Source organism: Ranitomeya imitator, chromosome 7, assembly GCF_032444005.1.
Source record: "Ranitomeya imitator isolate aRanImi1 chromosome 7, aRanImi1.pri, whole genome shotgun sequence".
NCBI classification, from domain to species: domain Eukaryota; kingdom Metazoa; phylum Chordata; class Amphibia; order Anura; family Dendrobatidae; genus Ranitomeya; species Ranitomeya imitator.
This window is the reverse complement of record NC_091288.1, coordinates 10,765,516-10,790,921: the sequence shown is the minus strand read 5'-3', so window position 1 is coordinate 10,790,921 and position 25,406 is coordinate 10,765,516. Positions and strand designations below refer to the sequence as shown.

At 51.8% G+C, this 25,406-nt stretch overlaps 1 protein-coding gene across 3 annotated transcripts in view; it reads right to left on the bottom strand.

The window, feature by feature from the left end:
- The window catches only part of XRCC5 (X-ray repair cross complementing 5), a 46,134-nt gene that overhangs the window by 11,456 nt on the left and 9,272 nt on the right, over window positions 1–25,406 (bottom strand). For all 3 annotated transcript variants that reach the window (XM_069732682.1, XM_069732683.1, XM_069732681.1), the window contains exons 5-15: window positions 23,201–23,323; window positions 22,586–22,756; window positions 22,276–22,390; window positions 21,534–21,672; window positions 19,215–19,327; window positions 18,779–18,841; window positions 18,381–18,518; window positions 12,757–12,847; window positions 12,539–12,666; window positions 10,488–10,684; window positions 7,716–7,800 (exon numbers count right to left, since the gene is read on the bottom strand). In XM_069732682.1, the coding sequence (XP_069588783.1) occupies window positions 7,716–7,800; window positions 10,488–10,684; window positions 12,539–12,666; window positions 12,757–12,847; window positions 18,381–18,518; window positions 18,779–18,841; window positions 19,215–19,327; window positions 21,534–21,672; window positions 22,276–22,390; window positions 22,586–22,756; window positions 23,201–23,323 (1,363 nt within the window). The remainder of the gene's footprint in view (window positions 1–7,715; window positions 7,801–10,487; window positions 10,685–12,538; window positions 12,667–12,756; window positions 12,848–18,380; window positions 18,519–18,778; window positions 18,842–19,214; window positions 19,328–21,533; window positions 21,673–22,275; window positions 22,391–22,585; window positions 22,757–23,200; window positions 23,324–25,406) is intronic.

Below are 25,406 nucleotides of genomic sequence, written 5' to 3'. Positions count from 1 at the left end.
GGTGTCTTCCTGCTCAGCAGTCAGTGTCATTATAACATCGGCCCAATGGACAAGTCCCCAGTCTGAGCGTCGGCCGCTGTGATGAGCGTCTGTATGTCCCTGTATACCCCACATATCTCCAGACCTGTGACCCAGCGCTCGCGGCACTCAGTCACTGTGACAGGAGTCTGGCAGGATCGTCAGCGCCATTAATCCCGGCTGTCAGCGGGCACAGATCTGCACCACGGGACCCTGCACACAATCTGGGATCCCACACTAGATGTCACTGACAGCTATTATTTACACTGATACATTGTACCAAACCCATCAGCTGTGTGAGCAGCACTAGATCTAACAACAGTTTCATGAAAACATTGTACAGGTCCTTCTCAAAAAATTAGCATATAGTGTTAAATTTCATTATTTACCATAATGTAATGATTACAATTAAACTTTCATATATTATAGATTCATTATCCACCAACTGAAATTTGTCAGGTCTTTTATTGTTTTAATACTGATGATTTTGGCATACAACTCCTGATAACCCAAAAAACCTGTCTCAATAAATTAGCATATCAAGAAAAGGTTCTCTAAACGACCTATTACCCTAATCTTCTGAATCAACTAATTAACTCTAAACACATGCAAAAGATACCTGAGGCTTTTATAAACTCCCTGCCTGGTTCATTACTCAAAACCCCCATCATGGGTAAGACTAGCGACCTGACAGATGTCAAGAAGGCCATCATTGACACCCTCAAGCAAGAGGGTAAGACCCAGAAAGAAATTTCTCAACAAATAGGCTGTTCCCAGAGTGCTGTATCAAGGCACCTCAATGGTAAGTCTGTTGGAAGGAAACAATGTGGCAGAAAACGCTGTACAACGAGAAGAGGAGACCGGACCCTGAGGAAGATTGTGGAGAAGGACCGATTCCAGACCTTGGGGAACCTGAGGAAGCAGTGGACTGAGTCTGGTGTGGAAACATCCAGAGCCACCGTGCACAGGCGTGTGCAGGAAATGGGCTACAGGTGCCGCATTCCCCAGGTAAAGCCACTTTTGAACCATAAACAGCGGCAGAGGCGCCTGACCTGGGCTACAGAGAAGCAGCACTGGACTGTTGCTAAGTGGTCCCAAGTACTTTTTTCTGATGAAAGCAAATTTTGCATGTCATTCGGAAATCAAGGTGCCAGAGTCTGGAGGAAGACTGGGGAGAAGGAAATGCCAAAATGCCTGAAGTCCAGTGTCAAGTACCCACAGTCAGTGATGGTGTGGGGTGCCATGTCAGCTGCTGGTGTTGGTCCACTGTGTTTCATCAAGGGCAGGGTCAATGCAGCTAGCTATCAGGAGATTTTGGAGCACTTCATGCTTCCATCGGCTGAAATGCTTTATGGAGATGAAGATTTCATTTTTCAGCACGACCTGGCACCTGCTCACAGTGCCAAACCCACTGGTAAATGGTTTACTGACCATGGTATTACTGTGCTCAATTGGCCTGCCAACTCTCCTGACCTGAACCCCATAGAGAATCTGTGGGATATTGTGAAGAGAAAGTTGAGAGACGCAAGACCCAACACTCTGGATGAGCTTAAGGCCGCTATTGAAGCATCCTGGGCCTCCATAACATCTCAGCAGTGTCACAGGCTGATTGCCTCCATGCCACGCCGCATTGAAGCAGTCATTTCTGCCAAAGGATTCCCCACCAAGTATTGAGTGCATAACTGAACATTATTATTTGATGGTTTTTTTGTTTGTTATTAAAAAACACTTTTATTTGATTGGATGGGTGAAATATGCTAATTTATTGAGACAGGTTTTTTGGGTTATCAGGAGTTGTATGCCAAAATCATCAGTATTGAAACAATAAAAGACCTGACAAATTTCAGTTGGTGGATAATGTATCTATAATATATGAAAGTTTAATTGTAATCATTACATTATGGTAAATAATGAAATTTAACACTATATGCTAATTTTTTGAGAAGGACCTGAATCATTTCTTCATTACAGCACCGCTTGCTGCCAGTGAATGAAGACAACCGTATTCCAATAGGCTGAAAGTATGTGCGGACCTCGGTGCACTCACAGCTGCAGGGCTTGAAGCAATGTATGCTGTAAATTACACGGATCAGTGTCAGATCAGGTCAGGATGGGTGCTTATACTTATGTAAAATCAGTTCACTGACCGCAAGCATAGATGTTGTACCATGGATAATGGAGATATGGAACATTTGAGAGTTACGGAACTTTAGCTTCCCTTACAGGAGTGTGGACGACCCTTTAAGGCTACAGTGCACATTGCCAGACACCTCAATGGGATTTCCACGTGTAAGTCTCAGGGGTCTCAGCAGTTCGGCAGCACGAATGACGCCCCCTACAGAAGCCCCACAGACAGCAAATCTGGATGCGTCATCTACTCAGTGCGGAAATTCACCCACTGATCAGACGCCGTCTCCGTCCAGCATCACCCGGGGCCAAACTGGACGCCGTCTGATCTGTGCGCAGGAAACTCTGCACGGATGAAGGTGAGAATCAGCAGGAGCGAGGAAGGACAACCATTATATTAGAGAGCTGCACTACGAGGGGTATATAATGAGGATGCCCCCTACCCATAACCCCGCCGCACACGGAGATGTCATTCACAATGGACAGGCTGCCACAATCAGCACCTGCATTCTGCAGTCCTCACTGGAAAGGCATCACAGGGGAACCTAACTGACACTGACCAATGCACCTCCAAAACCCCGGTGTGGGCACATTTCCCAATCTTATCTGACAGCTCCAGGCTTCATGAGTGGAGACCCGCTGCCCTGTCCCCTTCACGGGTGGAGACCCGCTGCCCTGTCCCCTTCACGGGTGGAGACCCGCTGCCCTGTCCCCTTCACGGGTGGAGACCCGCTGCCCTGTCCCCTTCACGGGTGGAGACCCGCTGCCCTGTCCCCTTCACGGGTGGAGACCCGCTGCCCTGTCCCCTTCACGGGTGGAGACCCGCTGCCCTGTCCCCTTCACGGGTGGAGACCCGCTGCCCTGTCCCCTTCACGGGTGGAGACCCGCTGCCCTGTCCCCTTCACGGGTGGAGACCCGCTGCCCTGTCCCCTTCACGGGTGGAGACCCGCTGCCCTGTCCCCTTCACGGGTGGAGACCCGCTGCCCTGTCCCCTTCACGGGTGGAGACCCGCTGCCCTGTCCCCTTCACGGGTGGAGACCCGCTGCCCTGTCCCCTTCACGGGTGGAGACCCGCTGCCCTGTCCCCTTCACGGGTGGAGACCCGCTGCCCTGTCCCCTTCACGGGTGGAGACCCGCTGCCCTGTCCCCTTCACGGGTGGAGACCCGCTGCCCTGTCCCCTTCACGGGTGGAGACCCGCTGCCCTGTCCCCTTCACGGGTGGAGACCCGCTGCCCTGTCCCCTTCACGGGTGGAGACCCGCTGCCCTGTCCCCTTCACGGGTGGAGACCCGCTGCCCTGTCCCCTTCACGGGTGGAGACCCGCTGCCCTGTCCCCTTCACGGGTGGAGACCCGCTGCCCTGTCCCCTTCACGGGTGGAGACCCGCTGCCCTGTCCCCTTCACGGGTGGAGACCCGCTGCCCTGTCCCCTTCACGGGTGGAGACCCGCTGCCCTGTCCCCTTCACGGGTGGAGACCCGCTGCCCTGTCCCCTTCACGGGTGGAGACCCGCTGCCCTGTCCCCTTCACGGGTGGAGACCCGCTGCCCTGTCCCCTTCACGGGTGGAGACCCGCTGCCCTGTCCCCTTCACGGGTGGAGACCCGCTGCCCTGTCCCCTTCACGGGTGGAGACCCGCTGCCCTGTCCCCTTCACGGGTGGAGACCCGCTGCCCTGTCCCCTTCACGGGTGGAGACCCGCTGCCCTGTCCCCTTCACGGGTGGAGACCCGCTGCCCTGTCCCCTTCACGGGTGGAGACCCGCTGCCCTGTCCCCTTCACGGGTGGAGACCCGCTGCCCTGTCCCCTTCACGGGTGGAGACCCGCTGCCCTGTCCCCTTCACGGGTGGAGACCCGCTGCCCTGTCCCCTTCACGGGTGGAGACCCGCTGCCCTGTCCCCTTCACGGGTGGAGACCCGCTGCCCTGTCCCCTTCACGGGTGGAGACCCGCTGCCCTGTCCCCTTCACGGGTGGAGACCCGCTGCCCTGTCCCCTTCACGGGTGGAGACCCGCTGCCCTGTCCCCTTCACGGGTGGAGACCCGCTGCCCTGTCCCCTTCACGGGTGGAGACCCGCTGCCCTGTCCCCTTCACGGGTGGAGACCCGCTGCCCTGTCCCCTTCACGGGTGGAGACCCGCTGCCCTGTCCCCTTCACGGGTGGAGACCCGCTGCCCTGTCCCCTTCACGGGTGGAGACCCGCTGCCCTGTCCCCTTCACGGGTGGAGACCCGCTGCCCTGTCCCCTTCACGGGTGGAGACCCGCTGCCCTGTCCCCTTCACGGGTGGAGACCCGCTGCCCTGTCCCCTTCACGGGTGGAGACCCGCTGCCCTGTCCCCTTCACGGGTGGAGACCCGCTGCCCTGTCCCCTTCACGGGTGGAGACCCGCTGCCCTGTCCCCTTCACGGGTGGAGACCCGCTGCCCTGTCCCCTTCACGGGTGGAGACCCGCTGCCCTGTCCCCTTCACGGGTGGAGACCCGCTGCCCTGTCCCCTTCACGGGTGGAGACCCGCTGCCCTGTCCCCTTCACGGGTGGAGACCCGCTGCCCTGTCCCCTTCACGGGTGGAGACCCGCTGCCCTGTCCCCTTCACGGGTGGAGACCCGCTGCCCTGTCCCCTTCACGGGTGGAGACCCGCTGCCCTGTCCCCTTCACGGGTGGAGACCCGCTGCCCTGTCCCCTTCACGGGTGGAGACCCGCTGCCCTGTCCTCTTCACGGGTGGAGACCCGCTGCCCTGTCCTCTTCACGGGTGGAGACCCGCTGCCCTGTCCTCTTCACGGGTGGAGACCCGCTGCCCTGTCCTCTTCACGGGTGGAGACCCGCTGCCCTGTCCTCTTCACGGGTGGAGACCCGCTGCCCTGTCCTCTTCACGGGTGGAGACCCGCTGCCCTGTCCTCTTCACGGGTGGAGACCCGCTGCCCTGTCCTCTTCACGGGTGGAGACCCGCTGCCCTGTCCTCTTCACGGGTGGAGACCCGCTGCCCTGTCCTCTTCACGGGTGGAGACCCGCTGCCCTGTCCTCTTCACGGGTGGAGACCCGCTGCCCTGTCCTCTTCACGGGTGGAGACCCGCTGCCCTGTCCTCTTCACGGGTGGAGACCCGCTGCCCTGTCCTCTTCACGGGTGGAGACCCGCTGCCCTGTCCTCTTCACGGGTGGAGACCCGCTGCCCTGTCCTCTTCACGGGTGGAGACCCGCTGCCCTGTCCTCTTCACGGGTGGAGACCCGCTGCCCTGTCCTCTTCACGGGTGGAGACCCGCTGCCCTGTCCCCTTCACGGGTGGAGACCCGCTGCCCTGTCCTCTTCACGGGTGGAGACCCGCTGCCCTGTCCTCTTCACGGGTGGAGACCCGCTGCCCTGTCCTCTTCACGGGTGGAGACCCGCTGCCCTGTCCTCTTCACGGGTGGAGACCCGCTGCCCTGTCCTCTTCACGGGTGGAGACCCGCTGCCCTGTCCTCTTCACGGGTGGAGACCCGCTGCCCTGTCCTCTTCACGGGTGGAGACCCGCTGTCCTGTCCTCTTCACGGGTGGAGACCCGCTGCCCTGTCCTCTTCACGGGTGGAGACCCGCTGCCCTGTCCTCTTCACGGGTGGAGACCCGCTGCCCTGTCCTCTTCACGGGTGGAGACCCGCTGCCCTGTCCTCTTCACGGGTGGAGACCCGCTGCCCTGTCCTCTTCACGGGTGGAGACCCGCTGCCCTGTCCTCTTCACGGGTGGAGACCCGCTGCCCTGTCCTCTTCACGGGTGGAGACCCGCTGCCCTGTCCTCTTCACGGGTGGAGACCCGCTGCCCTGTCCTCTTCACGGGTGGAGACCCGCTGCCCTGTCCTCTTCACGGGTGGAGACCCGCTGCCCTGTCCTCTTCACGGGTGGAGACCCGCTGCCCTGTCCTCTTCACGGGTGGAGACCCGCTGCCCTGTCCTCTTCACGGGTGGAGACCCGCTGCCCTGTCCTCTTCACGGGTGGAGACCCGCTGCCCTGTCCTCTTCACGGGTGGAGACCCGCTGCCCTGTCCTCTTCACGGGTGGAGACTCGCTGCCCTGTCCTCTTCACGGGTGGAGACCCGCTGCCCTGTCCTCTTCACGGGTGGAGACCCGCTGCCCTGTCCTCTTCACGGGTGGAGACTCGCTGCCCTGTCCTCTTCACGGGTGGAGACTCGCTGCCCTGTCCTCTTCACGGGTGGAGACTCGCTGCCCTGTCCTCTTCACGGGTGGAGACTCGCTGCCCTGCCCTCTTCACGGGTGGAGACTCGCTGCCCTGCCCTCTTCACGGGTGGAGACTCGCTGCCCTGCCCTCTTCACGGGTGGAGACTCGCTGCCCTGTCCTCTTCACGGGTGGAGCCACGCTGCCCTGTCCTCTTCACGGGTGGAGACTCGCTGCCCTGTCCTCTTCACGGGTGGAGACTCGCTGCCCTGTCCTCTTCACGGGTGGAGACTCGCTGCCCTGTCCTCTTCACGGGTGGAGCCACGACGAGATCTCGTTGCCAACATCTTAATCTGAGCATGCACCACCCCAAGCGGCTATTTTCCCGAAGGCCACCGCATCGCAGCAATGGATGTGCTGGGCCTCTGGGAAGAGCACCCGCACCTTTAGCACCGCTGAACCTGCTACACCAGTCTGGGATGGGAGTCATATCGCTGGACCACCGAACCACACTCCACCAGTGCTCAGATCCCCCCGATAAGCTGAATTCGGTCTGTAAGATGGACCCCCATTTGACTTCTTTTTTTTGTTTCCCTATTTTTCTTCTGAAAATTTGGGGTGCATCTTATAGTCTGAAAAATACGGTATACAGTTGGGAAATAAGTATTTGATACACTCTCGATTTTGCAAGTTTTCCCACGTACAGAGAATGGAGAGATCTGTAATTTTATCGTAGGTACACTTCACCTGTGAGAGACTGAATCAAACAATAAAATCCAGAAAATCATATTGTAGGATTTTTACATATTTCATGCAATAAAATGCAAATTAATTGAGTATTTGATCACCGACTAACCAGCAAGAATTCTGCTCTCACAGGCCTGTTAGTTTTTTAGCAATAAGCCTCCAACTCACTACCTGTATTAATTGCACCTGTCCAAACAATCCATCACACTCCAACGTCTCCACCATGGCCAACACCAAAGAGTTGTTTAAGGACACCAGAGACAAAATTGCAGACCTGCACAAGACTGGGATGGGCTACAGGACAATAGGCAAGCAGCTTGGTGAGAAGGCAACAACTGATGGCACAATTATTAGAAATTGGGAGAAACACAAGATGACTGTCAATCTTCCTTGGTCTGGGGCTACATGCAAGATCTCGCCTCGTGGGAGAAGGATGATTCTGAGAAAGGTCCGGAATCAGCCCAGAACTACTCAGGAGGACCTGGTCAATGACCTGAAGAGAGCTGGGACCACAGTCTCACACATTACCGTTAGTAACACACTACACCATCATGGATTACAATCGTTCTGTACCAAATATTAATGTTTTATATTGTATCAAATACTTATTTCATGCAATAAAATGCAAATAAATTATGCACAAATCCTACAGTGCGATTGTCTGGAGTGTGTGTAGTGTGCAGGCGCTGGGGCTTACCGACGTGACATTTGCATCTGCCACCTGGGAGACGCTGAAATCCTCGTCCTCGGTCTTCATTCTCTTGGACTCGGGCTCCTGGTTACTACAATAAACAAGTAACATTAATGATAAATGATTGCACTAACGCTGCAGAGATGGATTCCTGAGAACAGAGCCTGTATACATTAAAGTGACTGTGGGAAACCCCTTACATTCCCCCACCCCGGGGGTCCCCCGTAGTCGGGGTGCTGCCCGCAGTATCACTTGTGCAGCGTCTTCTCCTCCACCTGCGGATCATTATTCCCCTGTGCAGGGATTACCCTTCAGCTGCCCCATAATGCACAGCAATAAGAGGTCGTCAGGCTCTTCCTGTGCTGCCCCCATCTGGTGAGGGTGGGAGCTGCGCTCGCAGCACAGATCAGACGGGTCAAGGTTCCATTATTGTGCTCCAGAGCAGAAATCAATAATTTGCAATCAGCTAATCAGAAGACTTGTCAGGAGCCGGGGCTGTAATCAAACAGTGGAAAGCTGCAAATGAGGAATCCAGCCTGCAGCCTAATAGACGAGTCCGGCCTCGGCAGCAGCGCGGCATTAACCCCTCAGCCGCTGGCAGTGTGTATGGCTAGGACGCGCCTCACCCACTTATTACTGCGGCTTCTCATCTGGGATGGACGCTACCGAGATTAACAAAGGAGACTGAGAAAGATGGCGCAGCAGTAACACGAGCGCCAGACGCATGGAATCGGCCCGTGACATTCACCCAAATGGCGTCTAATTATACGCCCCGGGCAGCAGCGCCGCTCACACTGTCAAGCGCCTGGAAACAGTCATCTGCATAGGACAAAGAAGCAACGTAGAGTACGGCTTACATGCCATGCATCTGCAGTAACGGGGCCATTAACGAGCACCCACCTAACCCCGATCATGCAGGCAGCAGAGGTCGGCACCTGGCGCTCCGTTCTGCAAAATCCCCCTTAATGTAAGGTGTTCGCACTTTTTCTGTAATGTGTGAACAGGACACTGTGAACCCCTCATCTGGACACGGAGCACCCACATACTCAATCTAACGTCTGCCTGACAGCGCTGGGGCCACTCACTGTTCCATATGGTGAGTGGCGGCAGCGCTGCGGCCACCTGTCAATCACCATCAGGACATAAATCACAGGCGGCATCAGGATTTTATTTACCTGCTAAAGACCGAGCAATACCAGGGAGGTTTCCATTGGCGCTTTATTTCCTGCCGCTGGTTTTAGAGGCTCGGACCGTAGCTTATACTGCTGCTCTCTTGGGGTGAAAGTAATCACTATTATCCTTTCTTTATGAAAGAAAAGAAAATGATATTTTTTGCACTTTACAATGATGTAAAAAAAAGTTACCGTTATGTAACGAGTCATCGTGACTGTAGAGGAACCAAATTCCAAAATATATCTTATGGTAAATGTAACAAATGACCGCTTTAATTGATGAAAAAATTTATTATCTTAATTTTCTTTTAGGGGAGGACATTTTTTCCTGTGATTTTTTGAACCCCGAGCAGACATGACAGCTTCTGTGCCAGGCTACTACACTTGGAAAGACCACAAGAAATGAAGTATAATAACTCAGAAAAAATTACCATATAAAAATTGAATGTTTATTAGTGCTAAATCAGCAACACTAAAAAATATATATATATCAGAAACAACATGTCCAGATATATAATAATAACACAATACAGAGACATTCGAATATTGAGACAAGGGTGCAATAAAAACAATGTTGCACCATAGATAAAGGAAAAACAATGGGTTGGGGGGATATAATGTATCTAATAATACACAGTAGTAGCTGCTGCCTATAGTGGAGGATAAAGTGCACAGTGCTAAAGAAATCCCCTGGCAGCTATATCAAATGGGAGCATAACATCTAGTACCGGGCAAGTGGCCCATAGCTCAGCAACACCGACAACAATCAAAGTGTACAATGACTAAACCCCTATCCCCATCTTACCCTTGTCCTTCTCCATGGTAAACAACACGCGCCCCTACGCGCGTTTCGCCCACAGCTTCGTCGGGGGGCCCGCATCCGTGCGTAGGGGCGCGTGTTGTTTACCATGGAGAAGGACAAGGGTAAGATGGGGATAGGGGTTTAGTCATTGTACACTTTGATTGTTGTGGGTGTTGCTGAGCTATGGGCCACTTGCCCGGTACTAGATGTTATGCTCCCATTTGATATAGCTGCCAGGGGATTTCTTTAGCACTGTGCACTTTATCCTCCACTATAGGCAGCAGCTACTACTGTGTATTATTAGATACCCATGACCCCCTATTATATCCCCCCCAACCCATTGTTTTTCCTTTATCTATGGTGCAACATTGTTTTTATTGCACCCTTGTCTCAATATTCGAATGTCTCTGTATTGTGTTATTATTATATATCTGGACATGTTGTTTCTGATATATATATATTTTTTAGTGTTGCTGATTTAGCACTAATAAACATTCAATTTTTATATGGTAATTTTTTCTGAGTTATTATACTTCATTTCTTGTGGTCTTTCATATTCGTAGGAGTATCTCAGGGTATTTACCCCATCAGTCCTGCGTATTCCAGACGGGATTGTGTTCTATGGCAATGTTATCTGTATCTGAGGTCTTGTTTCTACTACACTGAGGAGCATGTAACTCAGCCGAGCTGATGAAAGGGTTAACTGGCTTTGTAATAGACGCAAGAAGAAAGGACTCTGCACAGATGTAAGAAGTGGATGTAAGAGGTGGAGAGCACCCGGTACACGAGAGCTGCGGGACGTACCTATCTGAGAAGACGTGCTGGGCCGTCACCTGCTCCTTCTTCTTGCTGGACTCCTGTAAGGGGAAGCAGCTCTTCACCTTCTCCAGTGCAGCCTGACATTGGGTCTTCACCTCTGCCGGGGTCTGCAGCAAGTCCAGGAGGCGCGGCTCAATGTCCGGGAGGGGGTCATCAGGGTGCAAGGCCTTGTGCTGTAGGCACTGGCATATACAAGGGAGGACACAGGTAAGCGCTGACGGCACGGTGGAGGCGACCACATCTGGGACCACGCCACCATTACACCTTCCCGTGCAGAAGTGATTTAGTGGATCAGTCAGGGCTTCGGTCAGCAGATCTGCCCGGTGATGTAATGGATCTGTCAGGGCTCCGACAGAAGATCTGCCAGGTGATGTAGTGGATCCATCAGGGCTTATGTCAGTAGATCTGCCAGGTTATGTAATGGATCAGTCAGGGCTTCTGTCAGCAGATTTACCAAGTAATGTAGTGGATCCATCAGGGCTTGTCAGCAGATCTGCCAGGTGATGTAGTGTTTCCGTCAGAGCTTCTGTCAGTAGATCTGCCAGGTAATATAGTGGATCCGTCAGGGCTCCATCAGCAGATCTGCCAGGTGATGTAGTGGATCAGTCAGGGCTACGGCAGATTTGCCAGGTGATGTAGTGGATCAGTCAGGGCTACGGCAGATTTGCCAGGTGATGTAGTGGATCAGTCAGGGCTACGGCAGATTTGCCAGGTGATGTAGTGGATCCGTCAGGGCTACGGCAGCAGATCTGCCACTAGGGAGCCAGGAATGCAGAGTGATGATGTGCAAGCTGTATCGGCCATCATAAGAATGAAAACCCAGGTTCCCCAGACACAGGAAATTATATACAGGGATCATCGTGTCATGACTCCAGCATCACAGGTGAGCGGACACGGTGGGTTCAGACATCAAGGGCTCAGTCATGAAGACTCCTGGTGACCTAGAAGAAGCGCTCAGACGCGGATTCAGCACTAATGTCATAAATGAGTCCGTAGTGAAGGTGTCCAGGAGCAGCGAGGAGGCTGCAGCTCTCACCAAAACGATCTATCCACTAACTAGGATTTAGTATTTATGAAATAGGGCACCAGATCTGTCATGTGTCTCATTACTGGAGGAAAGCAAGAGAATTAAAGCACAAATATGAGAGTTGAACAAAAGATTCCCAGGAACCGTGGCCATGTTGTTAGTCCGTAGCCAGCAAGCCAGAGCCCCATGCACCTCTTACACAGGGCCTACTAATCATAGAGGTGCCTAGAAAACCAGCACATAAGAAGAAGTTCACAGAGCTCAGATCCAATGGCCACAAAATACTGACATGGCCACTGGTGCAAGGTCCTGCAAATCTATTTGTTTAACTCTTATGCATGTTGCAAGGCTCCAAACAGTGAGCTCCCCCTAGAGGTGGCTGCATAAATCTGTATGTAGTGAGCTCCCCCTAGTGGTGGCTGTATAAATCTGTATGTAGTGAGCTCCCCCTAGTGGTGGCTGTATAAATCTCTATGTAGTGAGCTCCCCCTAGTGGTGACTGTATAAATCTCTATGTAGTGAGCTCCCCCTAGTGGTGACTGTATAAATCTCTATGTAGTGAGCTCCCCCTAGTGGTGGCTGTATAAATCTCTATGTAGTGAGCTCCCCCTAGTGGTGACTGTATAAATCTCTATGTAGTGAGCTCCCCCTAGTGGTGGCTGTATAAATCTGTATGTAGTGAGCTCCCCCTAGTGGTGACTGTATAAATCTCTATGTAGTGAGCTCCCCCTAGTGGTGGCTGTATAAATCTGTATGTAGTGAGCTCCCCCTAGTGGTGGCTGTATAAATCTCTATGTAGTGAGCTCCCCCTAGTGGTGACTGTATAAATCTGTATGTAGTGAGCTCCCCCTAGTGGTGACTGTATAAATCTGTATGTAGTGAGCTCCCCCTAGTGGTGACTGTATAAATCTGTATGTAGTGAGCTACCACTAGTGGTGGCTGTATAATTTTGAACACAGGAAGCTCAGGATGAACAAGTGTACATGTCTCTTTCTGAAAGAGCGTTTACCTGGAATAATCTTTGGAACTGGGGATTTGGAATTTTGCTTGGTTTGAATAAATCTTCAATCCCTTCATCATCTTCATGAACCAAACTCATGCTGTCAATCAGAGAGTCCACAGCGGTGAGCTGAGCGTCTGGAACAAAATGAAAGTTTAGTGTTGGGAGGAAATAAGTGCAACAAACAAGAGTCATAGAGAGACATCTGGAGGTAAGGAACGCTCTACCTGAGGGCCGGAACTTATTATTATTGCTGAGCGATGGGAAGAGATACTGACGAAGATCTTCCATATACGGCAGCTGCACATATATCAGACACTGTAAGCAGAGGAGAAATCTGTAACAATGTATCAGCACTGGGATAGTATCAACCACATATACACAACCCCAAAATATCTGCATACATCATCTTTAGTGTATCCAGAGCTGTACTCAATATTCTGCTGGTGCAGTCACTGTGTACATACATTACATTACTGATCCTGAGTTACCTCCTGTATTATACTCCAGAGCTGCACTCACTATTCTGCTGGTGCAGTCACTGTGTACATACATTACATTACTGATCCTGAGTTACATCCTGTATTATACCCCAGAGCTGCACTCACTATTCTGCTGGTGCAGTCACTGTGTACATACATTACATTACTGATCCTGAGTTACATCCTGTATTATACTCCAGAGCTGCACTCACTATTCTGCTGGTGCAGTCACTGTGTACATACATTACTGATCCTGAGTTACATCCTGTATTATACTCCAGAGCTGCACTCACTATTCTGCTGGTGCAGTCACTGTGTACATAGATTACATTACTGATCCTGAGTTACATCCTGTATTATACCCCAGAGCTGCACTCACTATTCTGCTGGTGCAATCACTGTGTACATAGATTACATTACTGATCCTGAGTTACATCCTGTATTATACCCCAGAGCTGCGCTCACTATTCTGCTGGTGCAGTCACTGTGTACATACATTACACTACTGGGGTGCATTCGTGCACTTGTATTCGTGTATTTTTATTCAAAGTACTTTTTTTTCTAAGTACTCGGCAGTTATAACATGGCAGAATATAATCAAGCATCTCTTCTCTCTTCATACAGGTAAACAGATCATTCATTCTCTGAGCTGAAATATCCTGCATGTCTATTGCTCCAGTCCCTGACAGCAAGCAGCTTGGATGGTATCTGAGTCATTCCATCTTCGGCATTGAATCCTGCATATATCTATATATGTTAGTCATCCTATTATGCATTTTTTGTGTTTATAGATATTTAATCTGACTTTGCATGTCCTTACTCAGAGAGATCACATAACTGTTTCAAAGTGGTCTATGATCCATGTAGACCTGGACATTTGTTTATCTGATCACTACATTTATTGTGTCCTGTTGTCTCAACTGAGTTTGATTGATTGCTAACGAGCTTTAACACAAAAAAAAAAAAAAAATAGGAAGATCTAAGGGCTAGCCTTCTATAAATGTAGACTTAGCTTGGGGATGCATTCGTGCACTGTTATTCGTGTATTTTTTATTCAAAGTACTTTTTTTTCTAAGTACTCGGCAGTTATAACATGGCAGTTAGACAGGGCAGGAGACAGGTAAGACAATCTAAATCTATTCCCTATTCACTTGAAACAGCACAAATACTCACCATATTTATTTGCATATTCTATATCCTGGCTGCTGCATTCACTCACATTCACCGCCCTTGCATTAACTCTCTACACTCCATCCATATCGGCCCCTCTGTCCTTGCCTCTCCTATGTATAGCACTCATGCTCTGTTCACATTGCTTAACAGCACAGATCCATTCAGTCCCACCATCCAACACAAGAGACGCTCTCACAAATCACTTAACCATCTGCTCACTCTTTCGATCCTCCTCCTCCTAGTTGCTGGAGACATCTCTCCAAACCCCGGCCCCCCATGTTATAGCCAGTCAAACCTCCCAATTGCTACACCCAGAAACCCCTCTAACCTTATTAATATTCCCTGCATGCCTGCTGTCTCTTTCAATTGTGCCCTTTGGAATTCTCGCTCTGTGTGTAATAAACTCTCCTTCATCCATGACTTCTTCCTTTCTAATTCTCTTAATCTCCTGGCTCTTACTGAAACCTGGATCCAGCAGTCAGACACCACCGCTGCTGCTGCTCTTTCATATGGTGCACTACACTTTTCTCATACCCCAAGATCGGACAACAGAGCAGGTGGAGGCGTTGGTCTGCTCCTTTCACCAAAATGTACTTTCCAAGTTATCCCCCAAGTACCCTCACTTGTCTTCCCTTCCTTTGAGGTCCATGTGGTCAGACTCTACGTCCCCTTCTCCATGCGAGTGGTGGTGGTGTATCGTCCTTCCGGCCCCTCTCATAAGTTCCTTGATCACTTTGCCACCTGGCTTCCACACTTTCTTTCCTGTGACACCCCCACCCTTATCATGGGTGATTTCAACATCCCTATTGCCTCTCCCCTCTCCCCATCTGCTTCTCACCTTTTGGCTCTAACCTCCTCTTTCGGCCTCTCGCAGCATACTAACTCTCCAACACATGAAGATGGAAACTCCCTTGACTTGGTCTTCTCCCGGCTTTGCTCAGTGGATGATTTCACAAACTCCCCTCTCCCACTCTCTGACCACCACCTTCTTTCATTCTCTATCAAGAACTGCCATCCCGCTCAGGTCACCCCCACTTTCCACACTTATAGAAACATACAGGCCATTAACACCCAGGAACTTATGAAGAACTTGCAGTCCTCATTGGCCCCAATCTCCTCCATCTCATGTCCTGATTCTGCTCTGAAGCATTACAATGAAACCCTGCAAAGTGCCCTGGATGAAGCTGCTCCTCCTATACATAAAACAACTCGGCACAGACGGCAACAACCGTGGCACACGCTGCAAACACGTTTCCTGCAGCGGTGCTCCAGGTGCGCAGAACGTCTGTGGAGAAAATCTAATCTACCCGAAGATTTCATCCATTATAAGTTCATGCTAAAGACATACAATTCTGCCCTTCACCTCTCCAAACAAACCTACTTCAACACCCTCATCACCTCCCTGTCCAATAACCCTAAACGTCTCTTTGACACGTTCCAGTCCCTACTCAACCCAAGAGCGCAGGCCCCAACCACGGATCTCCGTGCTGACAATCTGGCCAATTACTTCAAAGAAAAAATTGACCATATTCGACAGGAAATCATCTCCCAATCTCTTCATACCATGCACTGTCCTCCCTCCCCCACTGCATCTAGTTCACTCTCTGACTTTGAAGCAGTTACAGAAGAAGAAGCAAGCAGGCTCCTTGCATCTTCTCGCCCGACCACTTGCACCAGTGACCCCATTCCGTCACATTTCCTCCAGTCCCTTTCCCCGGCTATCGCCTCTCACCTAACAAAAATATTCAACCTTTCCCTCACTTCCGGTATTTTTCCCTCCTCATTTAAGCATGCCATCATACATCCATTACTTAAAAAACCATCCCTCGATCAAAACTGTGCCGCTAATTATAGACCTGTCTCTAATCTTCCCTTCATCTCTAAACTCCTCGAACGCCTGGTCCACTCCCGTCTTACCCGCTATCTCTCAGATAACTCTCTTCTCGACCCTCTTCAATCTGGTTTCCGCTCTTTACACTCTACTGAAACTGCCCTCACTAAAGTCTCTAATGACCTACTAACAGCTAAATCTAATGGTCACTACTCCATGCTAATTCTCTTGGATCTCTCTGCAGCATTTGATACTGTGGATCATCAGCTCCTCCTCACTATGCTCCGCTCCATCGGCCTCAAGGACACCGTTCTCTCCTGGTTCTCCTCCTATCTCTCTGACCGATCCTTCACTGTATGTTTCGCTGGTTCCTCCTCCTCTCACCTTCCCCTTACTGTTGGGGTTCCTCAAGGATCAGTCCTAGGCCCCCTCCTCTTCTCTTTGTATACTGCCCCTATTGGACAAACAATCAGTAGATTTGGTTTCCAGTACCATCTCTATGCTGACGACACCCAACTATACACTTCTTCTCCTGATCTCACGCCTGCCTTATTAGAAAACACCAGTGATTGTCTTACCGCTGTCTCTAGCATCATGTCCTCCCTCTATCTGAAACTAAACCTGTCAAAAACTGAACTCCTCGTGTTTTCTCCCTCTACTAACCTACCTTTGCCTGACATTGCCATCTCCGTTTGCGGTTCCACCATTACTCCAAAGCAACATGCCCGCTGCCTTGGGGTCATCCTTGATTCTGACCTTTCATTCACCCCCCACATCCGATCACTGGCTCGCTCTTCTTACCTGCATCTCAAAAACATTTCTAGAATTCGCCCTTTTCTTACTTTCGACTCTGCAAAAACTCTGACTGTTTCACTTATTCATTCTCGTCTGGACTATTGTAACTCTCTACTAATCGGCCTCCCTCTTGCAAAACTCTCCCCGCTCCAATCTGTCCTGAATGCTGCAGCCAGGATCATATTCCTCACCAACCGTTACACCGATGCCTCTACCCTGTGCCAGTCATTACACTGGCTACCCATCCACTCCAGAATCCAGTACAAAACTACTACCCTCATCCACAAAGCACTCCATGGCTCAGCACCACCCTACATCTCCTCCCTGGTATCAGTCTACCACCCTACCCGTGCCCTCCGCTCCGCTGATGACCTCAGGTTAGCATCCTCAATAATCAGAACCTCCCACTCCCGTCTCCAAGACTTTACACGTGCTGCGCCGATTCTTTGGAATGCACTACCTAGGATAATACGATTAATCCCCAATCCCCACAGTTTTAAGCGTGCCCTAAAAACTCATTTGTTCAGACTGGCCTACCGCCTCAATGCATTAACCTAACGATCCCTGTGTGGCCTATATTAAAAAAAAAAAAAAAAATTAATTAACTGGTTCATGCAGCTTTACATGAACACCCAAGCCTTACACTATGGCTGGTCCGAATAACTATAGCAATTGTTACCATCCACCTCTCGTGTCTCCCCTTTTCCTCATAGTTTGTAAGCTTACGAGCAGGGCCCTCACTCCTCTTGGTATCTGTTTTGAACTGTATTTCTGTTATGCTGTAATGTCTATTGTATGTACAAGTCCCCTCTATAATTTGTAAAGCGCTGCGGAATATGTTGGCGCTATATAAATAAAAATTATTATTATTATTATTATTATACTCCAGAGCTGTACTCACTATTCTGCTGGTGCAATCACTGTGTACATACATTACATTACTGATCCTGAGTTACATCCTGTATTATACCCCAGAGCTGCACTCACTATTCTGCTGGTGCAGTCACTGTGTACATACATTACTGATCCTGAGTTACATCCTGTATTATACTCCAGAGCTGCACTCACTATTCTGCTGGTGCAGTCACTGTGTACATACATTACTGATCCTGAGTTACATCCTGTATTATACCCCAGAGCTGCACTCACTATTCTGCTGGTGCAGTCACTGTGTACATACATTACTGATCCTGAGTTACATTCTGTATTTTACCCCAGAGCTGCACTCACTATTCTGCTGGTGCAGTCACTGTGTACATACATTACATTACTGATCCCGAGTTACATTCTGTATTATACCCCAGAGCTGCACTCGCTATTCTGCTGGTGCAATCACTGTGTACATACAATACTGATCCTGAGTTACATTCTGTATTTTACCCCAGAGCTGCACTCACTATTCTGCTGGTGCAATCACTGTGTACATACATTACATTACTGATCCTGAGTTGCATCCCGCATTATACTCCAGAGCTGCACTCCCTGGTTTATCTATATGTGCAGCAGTTTTTCTCCCACAATGCACTGCACATGACACTTATTTTTTGTCACCCTGTTGCATAGTAATCACCTCGTACTTCTCCTTGATGAGTGGAAATGCCACTCCGACCTGAGGATTACACCGCCTATCGTAGGCGTACCGCACCACAGCGACCATTTCCATGTCATGAAGTGCGCGGATCAATGCGGACAGCGCGATGGTGGCGGCCTAAGGAACAGAACCAGGAAACACATGAGGCCGGTGCCGTGCGGGGATCCAGGAAGAACATTTGTACATTATTTGCGGATCTGCTGCCGACATGAAAGGAGAAGGATCTAAAGGACGGATTGTATATATATTTTAAATATTCAGAAACTTTGTAAAAAATAAAATAAAATTAAGTGTTTTGTCGCCATTCATGGACACACGGTGTCGGGAAGAGTTAATGAGATCAGTTATCAGCTCCTGTTAAATCTACTGGCACTTACTTCATCATCGCTGGGGGCAAAGACCCTCAGAACCTGATTGCCCAGAAAATGCGTCCTCTCGATCTGAAACCAGAGACAGGTCACCATGAAAAAGCACACAGGGAACTGACTCCTACAGCGCAGCTTCACTTATGTGACATTTCATGCTCCAGTCACATCCAGAGCTGCATCCAGAATTCTGCCGGTAACCTCTAAGGCTGCAAGACCGCACATTTTACTGCATATTCAGGGTCTGCATGGTGCGTGCTCTGCTGACGTGCGCCGTGCTCTGCTCTGCACAAGATGCATTGCACCCAGTACAGTGTTAGGCAAAGGATAAACGCAGCTCTGAATATGAGTAGAGAATGGAGTGTAACCTGCGACGTGTGGCTTTGCATCATAGGTATTGCTGTAATTTATGGCCGTTCAATTAAAGGGACAGTAACGTTTGAGGGACCTGTGACGCCTTCGCGAACCCCAGAACGGAGAAACACTTGGATTCGGTTTTGTATTTCATCTGATCTTGATCCATTTTTGAGAACGGGATTATGTCACTGCCATAGCGGAAACCTGATCAGAGACAAAGGAGACAATGTGTCACAGGATTCATAAAGAAAGAGTCTTCCCAACCACTGCCACACTACAACTCCCAGCATGCCCAAGGTCACAAGACAGAACCCCTTAATAACTAGGACTGGCATCCAGAGTATCAGAAAGTCAGCAATGCCACCACTCCCAGTACGTAGAGGTGAACATTTATTAAAGCAAAACGGTCACATTCCCACAGTTGCTGATATGTGTTGTGCATGGCCTTTTAACCCCTTCACGACATGCACCGTGCATGTACTGCGCATGTCATGTCCCTTTGATGTTTGCTCCGGTGGTGATCCCACATATTTCCTGACACGTCAGTAGTTTTGAACAGTTGACATGTGCCCCTAACAGCCACGGGTGGAATCGCAATCCACCAGCGACTGTTAACCCGTTAGCTATTGAAGGCAGCATTTAATGTGATCGCGCCGAAAGCGCGTCACTAATCCCGCACATCTGCGCCTGCGTCACATGACCGCGGGTCGCTGATGGGTTGGCAGGAGATCCCTGTGGTTGTCATTGCCGGATTGCTATAAGTGCCTCCCAGCGGTCGGCACTCATAGCAAGTGAGCATTTCTGCTACATACAGGTGATCTGATCATGGCCTGTATGTAGCAGAGCCGATCAGGTTATGGCAGCATCTAGTCTCTCGTGGAGTCTATAGAAGCATGGCAAAAGTAATAAAAAAAAAAAAAGTTTTAAAAAATATTAAATAATATAAAAGTTTGAATCACCCCCCCCCCCTTTTGCCCCATTCAAAATAAAACAAAAAATAAATAAAAATACACATTCAATATCGCCGCGTTCAGAATCCCCCGATCTATCAAGCTATAAAAAAAAATTAATCCCATCACTAAACGGCGTAGCAAAAAAAAAAAAAAGAAGCCAGAATTACATTTTTTGGTGGCCGCAACATTGAATTAAAATGCAATAACGGGCGATCAAAAAAATTGCATCTGCAGCAAAATGTTATTAAAAAAGTCAGCTCGGTACGCAAAAAATAAGCCTCACCCAGCCCCAGATCACGAAAAATGGAGACATGATGGGTCTCGGAAAATGGCACAATTTTTATTTATTAGAAAACTTTGGATTTTTTTCACAATTTAAATAAAAAAGAACCTAGACATGTTTGGTGTCTGCAAACTCATAACGACCTGGAGAATCATAATGGCAGGTCAGTTTTAGCATTTGGTGAGCATGGTTAAAAAAAAAAAAAAAAAAAGTAGTGCAATTGCACTTTTTTTGCAGTTTCACCATACTTGGATTTTTTTTCCATGATATCATATGGTAAAACCAATGGTGTTGTGCAACTCGTCCCGCAAAAAAAAAGTCCTCACATGGCCATATTGACAGAATAATAAAGCTATGGCTCTGGGAAGGAGGGGAGCAGAAAACAAACACGAACAAAAAAGGGGTTAAACCAGTCTGAGCCCCACCGGGATCGCAGCATTTTAATGTCGCTAATGAGGACGACAGCAACAGTTTAGTGGCTAAACAGGCGACAGCTGTATAACTGCTCAAAAGCTGCCATATAACCGCTCCTGAGCCGGCACCGGGTGTGTAACCACTCAGTATTGCTGCTCCCCAGCCCCGTCGCTGCTCCCGAGCCCTATCGCCGCTCCCCAGCGAGCCCCAACAGCGCCTCCGAGCCCCGCCGCCGCTCCCCAGCCCCGTCGCTGCTCCCCAACAAGCCCCAACAGCGCCTCCGAGCCCCGCCACCGCTCCCCAGCCCCGTCGCTGCTCCCGAGCCCTATCGCCGCTCCCCAGCGAGCCCCAACAGTGCCTCCGAGCCCCGCCGCCGCTCCCCAGCCCCGTCGCTGCTCCCGAGCCCTATCGCCGCTCCCCAACAAGCCCCAACAGCGCCTCCGAGCCCCGCCACCGCTCCCCAGCCCCGCCGCCGCTCCTCAGCGAGCCCCAACAGCGCCTCCGAGCCCCGCCACCGCTCCCCAGCCCCGCCGCCGCTCCTCAGCGAGCCCCAACAGCGCCTCCGAGCCCCGCCACCGCTCCCCAGCGAGCCCCAACAGCGCCTCCGAGCCCCGCCACCGCTCCCCAGCCCCGCCGCTGCTCCTCAGCGAGCCCCAACAGCACCTCCGAGCCCCGCCGCCGTATCGTGCATGTACATCATGTTTTGGGAAGGGTTAGTTACAGTCCCAACTTCCGGTGTCTCGCCGCCGGTTGCCCGCACCTTGTATGGTGTCCTCTTTGTCAATTTCAGACTCTTCGTCGTTATTCAGGCAGAAAACGGTTTCCTTCTGGATGTCGTCTTTTCTCAGGGATTTGGCGTCAACATTCATCCAGCTCTTCTTCACCTTCTCCTCTGTGACCTGGGGCGGTGAAAACAGGGTTAAACCGTTCGCGTTACAAAGCATCTGCCATCGCCTACTGGTCTTAGCCATCTGTAAGATCTCCGCTTGCTGTCAGTGGAAGCAAACAGAAAGCTGCACAGATGTAATGCGTGTCACAGCTGAGGGTTTGTTACACGTGGGTTCTGTCTAGATCATATCAGCAGGAGAACGAGTCCTTTTTCTACCTAGAAGACAACTTGTTACAATGTGTCAGCGCAGGGAAAACGTATCAATCTGTGTCACAGAGGATTGTCTGCACTGGATACAACTGTAACAAACCCCCAGCTGTTGAGTCTGTGCTGGTTTTAAGTAATTCACTGACAATGCGGAGATGTATATACTGAGCCGTCGTCTCCGTGGATCTCACCAGATTCACTAACCATCGGATATGTATGGCACGGATTCTGGGGGACTATAACTCCCAGCATGCCATTAACATCTCCTCCCGGGGAAGACGAGGATCATGCAAAGTGGAGGCTGACTCTTGAGATCAGAGGTGCCCGGTTGTCTGGCAGCCATTTTTCTCACTATAAATGACAATTGGCTGACAACTGTGGACAACTGCTGATCACTGACACTCACCGACTTGTATCCTACGATGCGTATGGAAATGTTGGATCCTATGGTCAGCACGCACGGCCACGCCATGGGACGCCGCGCGATCTTCTTGAACATGGAGAGATTCTCTAGACTGTCCCTGAAACCCCCAAAAAACAGAAAAAGGTCACTGGCCTCAGTTAATTCAGTGGCCTGCAAATATATGGCCGGCCGAGTCAGCGACTACTGGAGTCAGACGTGGGCTATTATCCCCTCCTGTGAGCACACACTGTCCCCCATGCTTTACACTGCAGCTCTGCTTATTTACATGGAGGCACCCACCATGTGCGATTACCTGAAGGTATAGACCTCGCCAAGGCCGTCTTCACCCTCCAGAGAGAACATGATTTGCCGCACCATCTGGATGCCATCTTTCTGCTGGGCAGAGAGTCCTTTGCCCGGGCCGGACCGCCTGCCATCATCTCCACCATCACCGGCTCCATCCTCATCCACATGGAAGGGCAAGCTGTGCGGAGAGATGATTATACTGTTATAACGGACGGTGACCGGCACAGAGGTCCGATAAGAGGCGCAGATGGAGAAGTCACAGGATGCTCCTCACATGCTTCATGTCAGTGTATGGAAACCTGCAGGTCTAAACACACCCTGACCTCATTCTCTCACACGGGGGCAGCAGTCGTTACAATGTATCAGTTACCTCCAGTGAATCTCCTGAGATGGCTGTCACCTGTGGGAGAAGTGTTAGGTCACAGCGAGGCGTCAGGCCGATGAAAAGAGAGACTGTTTACATTCACTGACAGCAAGCGGAGGCCCCAGGAACAAGGAATGGCAGCGCTGGAGAATTCTCCATTATAGGGCGATTTTGCATTACTTTTATACTGGACACTCAATGATGTTTGTGGTGGCTATGCTGGGATTTGTAGTTCACCAGAAGGTACAGGTCACGTACAAGAACTGCAGGGTGATGCCGGCTTTCTTCATGTTGGCGATGATTATTTCCAGCTGATCCTCGGTGAAGGGGCTGCTCAGGTCGGTCAGCACCGCAATATGCAGCTTCTCGTATTTCTTACCTCTAAGAAAAAGAAAAAACTTAAATCGCAAAAAGAAACAAGCAGCGACCACTGAGCCCCAGCAACGGCAGCGACCACCAAGTCCCAGAAGCTCACATCAAGCCCTAGCAGCGACCACCGAGCCTCAGCAACGGCAGCGACCACCAAGACACAGCAACGGCAGCGACCACCGAGTCCCAGAAGCTCACATCAAGCCCTAGCAGCGACCACCGAGCCTCAGCAACGGCAGCGACCACCAAGACACAGCAACGGCAGCGACCACCGAGCCCCAGCAACGGCAGCGACCGAGCCCCAGAAGCTCCCATCAAGCCCTAGCAGCGACCACCGAGCCTCAACAACGGCAGCGACCACCGAGCCCCAGCAACGACCACCGAGCCCCAGCAACAGCAGCGCCCTCCGAGCCCCCGAAGCTCCCATCAAGCCCTAGCAGTGACCACCGAGCCTCAGCAACGGCAGCGACCACAGAGAGCCAGAAGCTCCCATCAAGCCCTATCAGCAACCACCAAGCCTCGGCAACAGCAGCGACCACCGAGCCCCAGCAGCTCCCATCAAGCCCTAGCAGCGACCACCGAGCCCCAGCAACGGCAGCAACCACCAAGCCCCAGCAACGGCAGCGACCACAGAAGCTCCCATCAAGCCCTAGCAGCGACCACCAAGACACAGCAGCACCCATTGAGCCCCTGAAGCTCCCACCAAGCCCTGGCAGCGACCACCGAGCCCCAGCAACGGCAGCGACCACCGAGCCCCAGCAACGGCAGCGAACACCGAGCCCCAGCAACGGCAGCGACCACCGAGCCCCAGCAACGGCAGCGACCACCGAGCCACAGCAACAACCAACGAGCCCCAGCAACGACCACCGAGCCCCAGCAACGACCACCGAGCCCCAGCAACAGCAGCACTCTCCGAGCCCCCGAAGCTCCCATCAAGCCCTAGCAGCGACCACCGAGTCTCAGCAACGGCAGCGACCACCAAGCCACAGCAACGGCAGCGACCACCGAGCCCCAGAAGCTCCCATCAAGCCCTAGCAGCGACCACCGAGCCCCAGCAACGGCAGCGACCACCGAGCCCCAGCAACGGCAGCGACCACAGAAGCTCCCATCAAGCCCTAGCAGCGACCACCAAGACACAGCAGCACCCATTGAGCCCCTGAAGCTCCCACCAAGCCCTGGCAGCGACCACCGAGCCTCAGCAACGGCAGCGACCACCGAGCCCCAGCAACGGCAGCGACCACCGAGCCCCAGCAACAGCAGCGCCCTCCGAGCCCCCGAAGCTCCGATCAAGCCCTAGCAGCGACCACCGAGCCTCAGCAACGGCAGCGACCACTGAGCCCCCGAAGCTCCCATCAAGCCCTAGCAGCGACCACCGAGAGCCAGAAGCTCCCATCAAGCCCTATCAGCGACCACCAAGCCTCGGCAACAGCAGCGACCACCAAGCCCCAGCAACGACCACCGAGCCCCAGAAGCTCCCATCAAGCCCTAGCAGCGACCACCGAGCCCCAGCAACGGCAGCGACGACCGAGCCCCAGCAATGGCAGCGACCACAGAGCCCCAGCAACGGCAGCGAACACCGAGCCCCAGCAACGGCAGCAACCACAGAGCCCCAGCAACGGCAGCGACCACCGAGCCCCCGAAGCTCCCATCAAGCCCTAGCAGCGACCACCGAGCCCCAGCAACGGCAGCGACCACCGAGCCCCAGCAACGACAGAGACCACAAAAGCTCCCATCAAGCCCTAGCAGCGACCACCAAGACACAGCAGCACCCATTGAGCCCCTGAAGCTCCCACCAAGCCCCGGCAGCGACCACCGAGCCCCTGCAGCGACCTCCAAGACACAGAAATGGCAGCGCCCACCGAGCCCTGGCAGCGCTCACCAAGCCTCAGCAACGGCAGCAACCAACGAGCCTCAGCAACAGCAGTGACCACCGAGCCCCAGAAGTTCCCAGCAAGCCCTGGCAGAGACCACCGAGCCCCAGCAATGGCAGCTCATAGTGAGCACCAACAGTGGCCCACCGAGCTCCAGTGACAGCAGTGTCCGAGCCCCAGCAGCGCTAACCAAGCACTATTGACAGCAAGGACAATAAGGCCCG